This window comes from Culex quinquefasciatus, chromosome 3, assembly GCF_015732765.1.
Source record: "Culex quinquefasciatus strain JHB chromosome 3, VPISU_Cqui_1.0_pri_paternal, whole genome shotgun sequence".
NCBI lineage: Eukaryota > Metazoa > Arthropoda > Insecta > Diptera > Culicidae > Culex > Culex quinquefasciatus.
Window position 1 is genome coordinate 45,532,421 of NC_051863.1, and position 10,309 is coordinate 45,542,729.

Genomic DNA, 10,309 nt, shown 5'->3' on the forward strand with positions numbered 1-10,309 from the left:
AAAGGACAATAGTCAAGCGATATGTATGTAGTATAAATCTAACAATAAGGTGAGAGGCGAAATTGCGCGCGATTTGCACTGATCAAAGGATGAGAGAAAACTGATCACAGAAAAAAACGGGTGAGATGAGATGAGAGAGACCTGTGAGAAGTATTCACATTGCTTGCGAGACAAATGTAAGGGTAAAACAAGGCATCTAATTTTAATTTAACTTTACGCATGTTCAAGTAAGTTATGACAAATAATATTACGTTAAGCCTCTCAATGGCATCATTCCCGGTCGGCCATTTGGCGGCCATGTTTGTTTTCGAAAAGAGGTGCAGGTGGTTATGTTCTACATGACCAATATGACAAAGAACATTGTAGAAAACTCCTAAAAAATGTTCTATTTTTATTTTTTTTTAAATTGTTTCCTGTTTATTTAATCCTAAATAATTCATTCTAATTAAATATTTTCAATCATTGGCACCTCAATCGGAAAATGTCCCTCCGGGAGAACCTCCCAGAGGAAAACGGCCACTCCAGGTTGTGGTCACCACTATCAAAATGGTAATTTTCATGTCCAGTATCAAAAACCTTGAATTTTGATACCCATATTTCCCAAAATCGTATGGTTCGATAAATGTAGCCTCGGGAGATTGTTCCCCAGGGCACTGGCCACTCCAGGCTGTGGCCAATATCCTACCAATTTGGTCTCCTTACCAATTTGGTGCTAGTTTATATAGTTCGCACAAAAGGTGGCAACCATGGTGCAACATTATCGCATGACAGTTCCAAGAAAGTAGGAGACGAGTCAAAATTTTTCTGTGCTAAACAAAGAAAAAAAAACCTTTTTTTAAATCTAAAAGAAGTAAAAAATACAAATTATTAATAATCTAGGTGTGGATATCTAATCTAAAAAATGCTCCATGGGCATCTGATTTTTATTTAAAATTTAAAAAATTATAGAATTTTCAATATAGTTTTGTTTAATGCTTGAACAATTTAATTTTCAAATTTTGTAAGTTTAAGAATAAAACTAATCTAAAAGTTTAAGAAATTAAAAATGTAATAAATAAACAATTTAATAATTTCAGAAATTAGAATTTCATAATATCAAAGAATTTGAGAATTCAATGAAAAAACAACTAAATTACTACGGAATTAAATAACTTAAGAACTAATGAATTTGATAATTAAAGAAGATAAGAAAATAAGAAAATAAGAAGGTAAGAAGATAAGAAGATAAGAAGATAAGAAGATAAGAAGATAAGAAGATAAGATGATAAGAAGATAAGAAGATAAGAAGATAAGAAGATAAGAAGATAAGAAGATAAGAAGATAAGAAGATAAGAAGATAAGAAGATAAGAAGATAAGAAGATAAGAAGATAAGAAGATAAGAAGATAAGAAGATAAGAAGATAAGAAGATAAGAAGATAAGAAGATAAGAAGATAAGAAGATAAGAAGATAAGAAGATAAGAAGATAAGAAGATAAGAAGATAAGAAGATAAGAAGATAAGAAGATAAGAAGATAAGAAGATAAGAAGATAAGAAGATAAGAAGATAAGAAGATAAGAAGATAAGAAGATAAGAAGATAAGAAGGTAAGAAGATAAGAAGATAAGAAGATAAGAAGATAAGAAGATAAGAAGATAAGAAGATAAGAAGATAAGAAGATAAGAAGATAAGAAGATAAGAAGATAAGAAGATAAGAAGATAAGAAGATAAGAAGATAAGAAGATAAGAAGATAAGAAGATAAAAAGATAAGAAATTCAGAATTTAGGGAAGATTAAAAAAAATAATAATTTAAGAATTTTACAACTCTAGAGTAAATTTTCAACACAATCTTTGAGGAATGGGTGGCTTACATAGGAGCAATTCTCTACAAAATCGGTCTTTTTAATTTAGAATTTCATACAAAAACGATGTAAGAAAATTCCAAAATCTGTATCTTTTAAAGGAATTTTTTGATCGATTTGGTGTCTTAGGCAAAGTTGTAGGTATGGATATGAACTACACTACATGTAACTTTTTGTCACTAAAACTTGATTTGCAAAAAACACTATTTTTATTTTTTGATATGTTTTAGAGGACATCAAATGCCAACTTTTCAGAAATTTCCAGGTTGTGCAAAAAATCTTTGAGGGAGTTATGAATTTTTGAATCAATACTGATTTTTTTTTTTCAAAAAATTGAAATATTGGTCGCAAAAATTTTTCAACTTCATTTTTCGATGTAAAATCAAATTTGCAATCAAAAAGTACTTTAGTGAAATTTTGATAAAGTGCACATTCTACACATTTTTGAAAATAGTCACACTTTTTCATTTTTTAAAATTAGTGCAGCACATGTTTGCCCACTTTTGAAAAAAATATATTTGAAAAGCTGAGATATTCAACATTACGCCCTTTTAAAATGTTAGTCTTGGTTTAAAAAATTAAATTATTTTTTTTCGAAAGGATCGCAAAATTTCACGAATGTTTCATATTTTAACATAGTAAATTGGACCATTAATTGCTGAGATATCGACGTTAGAAAATGGTGGTAATCCTTGGGTGAGACTTGGAAAACACAAATTTTCATGTTTTTAAACATTTGCATGGCAATATCTCAGCAACTAAGGGTCGTATCAACAAAGTTCAGAAATGCAAAATATAGAGAATTTTCTCAGCTTTTCAAAAATATTTTTTTTCAAAAATGGGCAAACATGTGCACTTATTTAAAAAAATGAAAAGTGCGACTATTTTCAAAAAAGTTACCTAAAAATGGCCTTAACTTGAAAACGGTGCACTTTATCAAAATTTCACTAAAGTACTTTTTGATTGCAAATTTGATTTTACGTCGAAAAATAAAGTTGAAAAAAATTTGCTACCAATATTTCGATTTTTTGAAAAAATCTGCATTGGAAATTTCTGAAAAGTTGGAATTTGATGTCCTCTAAAACATATAAAAAAAATAGAAATAGTGTTTTTTTTGCAAATCAAGTTTTAGTGACAAAAAGTTAAATAAAAAATCACCAAAATGTTTTTACCGTGTATAATTTTTTCCAGTGTAGTCCGTATCCATACCTACAACTTTTCTGAAGACACCAACTCGATCAAAAAATTCCATCGAAAGATACAGATTTTTGAATTTTCATACATCATTTTTGTATGGACAGCTGCCAAATTTGCATGGAAAATTATATGGACAAACTAATGATGCAAAATGGCTTCTTTGGGCATACCGAAGGCACCAACAAAGTTTCAGTCGGATTAAAAAATACAAAAAAAATCGAATGACCGAAATCTGAGAGAACTGCTCATAGATACTATCCAGGTTTTTAAGCGAAAATGACGTTCGAAAGTTGAACGCCCGAAATGTCAAAATCACGCAGTTGTACCAACATTACGAAAAAAGTGTGCCATGGCATGACAGCCACATTTTTTTTCTAATGTTGGTGCTACTGCGCGATTTTGACATTTCGGGCGTTCAACTTTCGAACGTCATTTTCGCTTAAAAACCTGGATAGTATCTATGAGCAGTTCTCTTCGATTTTTTTTTTGCATTTCGGACGTTCACCATTCGAACGCCATCTTCGCTTAAAAACCTCGATAGATAGGATCTTTTGAACCTTCTTTTTTGAAAAGAAGAAGAATGAAAGAATTGAAAAATTCAAGTATTTAGGAAATTTGAAAGTTGGGAAGATCAAAATTTCAAGAATTTAGAACTGTTTGAATTTTAAAATTTATTTTTTGCTTGCGCAAATTAGATAAGTAGGGGAAATTCTCGTATGTTTGGCAGGTTAAGCACTCGCTCCTAACTCCATCCAATTTGCTGATTTTCACTATTTAAACAACTAATTTTGCAAAACTTTTGATAGAAACTTGCTTGCTCACTTCTTATTGAGCTATTTATCACTCGATTTCAGTTGAAAACGATTTTAATGAGCTGTAATTGAATGTCAAAGTCCTGACCTGCCAACATTAGAGGCACGCTGGAATTGGATGCTGACTCGAGAAATAGTTTTTAATAATTCTGGCTTGTCAAAAATAGGTTAAATTATGCTCAGCTGTAAAATCCCAATAAAAAAGTTTTTAATTTCACACACAATTGTGCATCACTATATTTTGTCTCATTCAATTTTACATGCATTCTTAATTCTAGTAGTACGGTGCCTAATGTTAATCCTTTGGGCTTATTTTTTCACGCCAATTTCCCTCCAAGTTCATAAATATTGCTAGGTTCTTACGTAGATAGCATTTTTACAGTAACTGTGATGAATGAGTGCGCGCGTTCACCTTCCTAGTGCAATAGCTTTGTTTGCCCTCATCTTTGCTTGTAAATAACTTTTAAAAATCAATGTTTGAAAATGCAAGTACAACACCGTTAACACTAAAATACCTTAAGATCAGCCTAATTCTCATACAATAATTTCCATGCATTTTAGTCCCTCTTATCCGGCCGCGACACGAACCGGTCCTTCAAGCCGTGCAGGATGCTGCCCGGTATTCGCTGGTGCTTGTTGATCAATCTTTCGACAGCGTACGCGACCCGCTCCTGCAGCTGCTCGGGCGTGAGCGTCGGATCGTACGGGATGGGCTCCCCCAGGTGGGTTCGGAACTTGACGGGGAAGCCTCCGTACACGGGCCGGACGGGAAAGCGGACCGCGTTGTACAGCCGGATGAACAGCGACTGGGCAAAGCCGACCGAGCGGAAGCCTTCGCGCAGGTTTTCCGTGAACATTGGAATGATGGGGGCTTTGGATTCGATGGCCACCTTGGCGAAGCCGATTCGACGGCGCCACAGGAGTTCGTAGTTGTTGTCGCCGAACTGGGCCTCGTAGACACCGCCGGGGGCGATCGACAGGAGGTTGCCTTCCTTGAGGACGCTGGAGCAGGACTGGATCGAGCCGGGGCTGACCTTCATGATGCGGCCCATCAGGTTCCAGCCGGGCAGCTTCTCCAGGAAGCGGTCTCCGACGGTGTAGATGAGGCGGGATCGTTTCAGGTAGATCCGCGCGACTAGGTAGTACATGTCTATGGGGATTGCTCCGTGGTAGTAGATGATAAGAGCTGGGCCGGTTTCGGGGAGGTTCTCCAGCCCGCACACCTCGTACCCGTGGAAGATCCACCCGTGGGCGTCCCACAGCACCGAAAGAATCGTCCGGGCCACATCCCACCCGTTGAAGTCGCCGTCGTTGTACACCTGAAGGATGAAACGGCTGGAAGAAGCGATCGTATGAATCAGCTCAATCGAATGTGTCTTTACTACGACTTACCGATGTAGCTTAAATACGTAGCAAATTGATATGCTAAAGTAAATCAGCAACACAAAGAGGGACGGCAGGATAAAGGTAAGCAGCAACGGGGTCAGCAATCGGTACAACCAAATCGAATAGTCCAAGTCGACGTACTGACCTGTGTGTGAATAATAAACGCAAACTGAATTAAAACTGTTTCTTTCTGCTAAAATTGAACCCCGTTCGTCATCTCTCACTCTCTTTATACTTGCCTATGTAGCTAAAGATCGTCGAGTTCTTGACAGCTTCATTGTTCAGCGTAATAAGCTCCTCTGCGACTGTGCCCATTGTTGTACCCGCTAGCAGCATCACGTCATGAACTCGACTTAATTCTGTAACAACTTTTCAAAAGGGCGAATCCCTCAGATGTAAACAAACTGAGTTTTTGTCAGAATCATATAAAGCGAACAAAACTGATTCTAAAACACCCTCCATCATCTCAAAATTCCGAAAATACGTAGTTTTACAAGCAAAAAACAAAAGGGCTAATCAACGACATCAATCAAAACAAACCAAATTGAGTTTTCGCCCTTGTGTTTTCACCCAATCACGAGGGGCGAATGTTGTGTTTTCTGCAAGTTCCGACGTATATTTAGAAACACTAAATTTTCATTATAATTTAGTGAATTTTAACCTGACAATCCTCAAAATGGATCAAAATGTATGTTTCTGATGTCTCTGAACACAATTCCACTACAAACACAGATTTGTATGATCCTAAATACATAACTTATTAATTTCAAGTATTGTAGTATCGGATCTGATCTGGTTTCACAATCTAAATATGAAGGTCCATGATTTACCGGTTCTTGGAACATCCGGGGATTCTGGGTCGAGCAGTTGCAGGACAAAAAGTTAGTTTAGGAGGAATGCCGTACAAAATCATCGCCTCCGTATCCATTGAAGCTATGCAAAGATTGAGAAGGCAGGATGGTGTCGCGGGGTGGCGTAGTCGTCAGGTGCCATGTCTCCCACTTCCGGCGGGGACACCCCAAGGAACGTCATTTCAATATAGACCACATCGTCAAACCAACTTGCTACTTACGGTGTATCCTGGCTCAACGAGTCTTGGCCTGAATCGGACTCCTTATGAAGGTTTTCTAGACCAATTTTTTATCACTGAGGTTGCAAATATCACTGTATTATCACTGACTTTAATGTTTCACAATGATAAAATAGTTGTTTCACCACTTTTTTCTTTTAAAAACCCAAAAAATGAACAAAAAACAAAAGGGCGAATCTGTTGTTTACTTCTGTTTTGTGGCGTAACCTGACGGGCTAATCCATTGTTTTGGTTGAGTGGGTGGCGAATACGGTGGGGCGAAAATGTAGGCACGCTCTTCAAAAAGGCGTAATTTCTTTTTCTCAATTTTTAATAGCAAAAACACCTTAATTAATTTCATATTGCTCTCTATGATGAAATTATTGCTATTTTCTATTACGTTTTGTCAAAATTGATGGTTTTCATGCTTTTTTGTGGAAATAGGAATTGATCGAAATTGCAAAATTTTGAATGTTGATTTTCCCGAAACGGCAGGATCGTAGGTTTCGCCCTTTTGAAATGTTGTTACTGAATTAGTCGTCTATACTGAACGCCCCAGCGAAGTGTCGCGACTTAAGCTCAGCCCCTGCGACAGCACTTTGTTACATGACTAATCGACGCGCGCGCTCTGGAACTTTGTTGTTTGACCCGTGCGTGGCCCTTGGCCGATTTTGCTCCTCTGTCCGGCTGTGTTATTATGTCCGCTGGTCACGTCTCCCCTCCGAAAACAAAAAATCTTAGTGATTAGCGCTGTTAAGCTCCGCGGCTTAAGAACGTCCAAGGCCAAGGACGGCTTTCACTTGACCACCTTCAACAACACTGTCCAAATGTTGGCGTCGTGACCCCGCAATCGATGACGGTGGTTAAACAAACTGTCTTGTTGTTGTCCTCATTCTGGGAGGGGCGGGCCGGCGGGTTCCGGTGGGTGGGCCTAGGGTTTTGAGGTGGGTCTGCCACAGCGACGACTAGTGCGATTGATCCGCGGTCTAATGGTTTCGCGAGACTGCCGACTGACGGCCGTCGATGAGTGCGCGAACTTATTTCGACTCAAGCGTATGTGGGGTAGGGTTGATAGGGCGGTTTTTGACGTAGGCTTAGATGTCGGCACTTTTTTTCAAACACTTCTTTTTCGAAGTCTTGAAAAAGTTGTATGGAAATACGGTGTCGACTGGCGTTGAACCCAGATCATTTGGGACAATAGGCTAACATGCATTTCCAATACTGTCGAAAAACACGATTTAGGGTGCAGAGAAACCAAACACAGGTCATGGCGTTCTTTGGTACAAGGCGTTCGAAGGTTCTTATGGGGAGCGCCCTTTTTGGTTTTAGAACATTTAAATTCCAAGTATCGATAGTCCGAGACAGTCCAATATATTAAAAAAAATCCTACCAATCCAAGTTGGTAATTTGGAAAAGAATCAACTCCACCTGAATCTGATCATCAACACCATGACAACCGTCTATTGCCGGGACAAGGGTAGGGGATTTGGAAGACGGAATTGTTGATGTCCGACTTTTTCAATATGATGAGGGAAAATCTCCACGGTGTTCTCAAGCAAGTTTCGTTTGGAGTTTGACCGTTTTTTGGGAAGGTGAATGGTCTAGGCGAGTGGTAAAGACCGTTTGCATTGTTTTTCAAGTTCGAATTGTTCTGTGTTCTCATTTCTAATGGGAATGCTTTCAATTTTTCTTATCTCTTACTGGATGAATTTTATAAATCGCTATAAATATACCAAAAGTGCAAAAGTGAAAAAGTGCAAAGTCATCGTCTAAAAATAGACGGCGTCCTATCTCACCCATTAAAATGAAGGAGATAAAGTAGGTTTCGATTGAGAAAAAGTGAAAAACGTAAAAATATCGACACCCCCCTATTCACACTTGTATTCTCGTCCGATTCTTGGATTCAACTATATCCATCTAAATCCTCCTCAAGCTACGAATGCTCCACGGTCAAGTAGAAAGCATTTTGCTTGCCAATTCCAAAAGAACGGGGAATCGAACCGCGCCGTGAGCTTCATATTTGTCATTCATTATAATTCAATGAGTCCAGAACTTTCTCGTTGGGACCAGATATGAATCGAACCTCGATCGAACCCATGACCATTCACTTACACAGCGAGCATCGTAACCAGGCGGCCACGACTGCTCTATTCCTAAATATCTGGAAAAAAAATGAATCCTAAATATTTGAAAAGGTCCAATAAACCAAATTTCCAGTTTTTGATTTTTGGGTGTTTTTTGAAACCGCCTTGAGTCAGGGTATTAAAAAACACCCAAAAAGCAAAAACTGAAAATTTGGTTTATTGGGCCCCTTAAAAAAAACTCCAGATATTATGGAATATCCGAAACTAAATAAGTATTGTCTTGAGGAGGTTTTTTTTTATCGAATTACTAAAAAAAACTTCTATAAAATACAAAAAAAAGGTCCAACACTGGCCCACTGACCCCATCTTTATTCATTCGAATTGTCAAAGTAACGAGAGATGGAGAGAGAAAAGTTTACGTGCGCAAAAAATATTCCACAAAACAGAGCGATTTGCCACCCCAACAACAAGCATTCAGCCAGAGAGGTGCAAAAAGAAAGAGAAGATATTTGAGTCGAGAGAGATTCTGATAAAAAGAGTTCAGAGAAAGAGCAACAATAACAGCCAAACAGATGATATCTGTCATGTGACGGACAAATGTCGCAAATGCACGGAAAAGTTTGAAGAATGACTTGAAATTTACAGATTTTTTTTTGCGTAAAATTACAAAATTACTTTGTCAGATTCGCAAATTCGTCAGGAACGGCATTCGAATGAATTCGGTTTCTCTAATTGGAATGACTGTCAGCCGTGAAATGTACGTGACCTCGTGCACAGAAATCGTCGAAAATTGGTTTTAGTTCTTAACATCAGTTTGATAACTGATTTTTATTTTTCTAGTGCTTTTATTTCGAATACGCTTGGATTAGCGAAACTTGGCTTAGCGAATGAGCTCTGAATTCGTCCTAAAACCCTGAAATTTAGTTGAAATTGCTAATTTCATTGTTGTTTGAGAACATCACATTTTATCCAATACTCGCATTTGTAAATAGAGTCAAGAATGGATTATCCGAACCCTCTATTATACGAAGTTTCGATTATCCAGAATTCGATTATCTGAAGGTTTGTATGGAAATTCTCAGATATTTTTGTTTGTAGCGGGCAACAAGCAAACTGTCTAAAAATATTTAATTAATCATTGTGGAACCCCTTCCCAGTCACGACGTTTTAGCAGGATTCGAGCAGAGTTCTTACAGAGCTGGATATTCTTATAGAATTCTAGCAGAAATGATCTACCGTTCTAGCAGGATTCTGACAGAACCAGCTCTGCTAGAATATTTCGTGACTGGATTACAGCGTGGTGCAGACCCATAATGCTATGCAGTGCTATTCGCATGTGTAAATAAAAAACATTTTAATAATTAACAGTTTCGGTATCAATAGTAGCTAAATTTTGCATCAGATTTCACAAGATTAATGTTTTTGGAATCCAACAATAAAGTTCCACAAAATTCCATACCTGACCAATAATGCGCGTATTCCCGAAAAAGACACGCGGCATACCAGCCTCGAAACGACGCGCCGCACTTTCGGCAAATGCGCGCTGTCAAATCCCATACTGTGCGTTTTGTTTTTGTTGATCTTCTTCTTTGAATTGCATGGCATTGTTGCCGGGAATGTTTTTTATTGCACCAAAAGTGCAGAAAATCGCTGGCAACAGTGTCTGCGGCACATTCTGAAATGCCGCGCGGCGTGTACCTTCGAGAGAAACGGACAATACCAGCCTCGAAACGACGCATCGCACTTTCGGCAAATGCGCGCTGTCAAATCCCATACTGTGCGTTTTGTTTTTGTTGATCTTCTTTTTCGAATTGCATGGCATTGTTGCAGGGAATATTTATTATTCCACCAAAAGTGCAGAAAATCGCTGGCAACAGTGTCTGCGGCACATTCTGAAATGCCGCGCGGCGTGTACCTTCGA

General features: G+C 37.9%; 1 protein-coding gene across 5 annotated transcripts; it reads right to left on the minus strand.

The window, feature by feature from the left end:
• Positions 1-4,054: 4,054 nt before the first annotated feature.
• LOC6049627 (transmembrane protein 68) lies at positions 4,055-7,355 on the minus strand. Of its 5 annotated transcripts, none has more exons than XM_038264263.1 (4): positions 7,113-7,355; positions 5,475-5,603; positions 5,242-5,380; positions 4,055-5,184 (listed from the first exon to the last, which is right to left on the minus strand). In XM_038264263.1, exons 2-4 carry the CDS (start codon positions 5,569-5,571, stop codon positions 4,407-4,409), a joined length of 1,014 nt encoding a protein of 337 aa, XP_038120191.1. In that variant the 5' UTR covers positions 5,572-5,603; positions 7,113-7,355; the 3' UTR covers positions 4,055-4,406. The 5 variants fall into 5 exon arrangements, with proteins under 5 accessions (XP_038120191.1, XP_038120187.1, XP_038120188.1 ...); XM_038264259.1 differs by having other exon boundaries at positions 5,475-5,594; positions 6,840-7,355; XM_038264260.1 differs by lacking the exon at positions 7,113-7,355 and adding an exon at positions 6,308-6,459.
• Between the last annotated feature and the right edge of the window lie 2,954 nt (positions 7,356-10,309).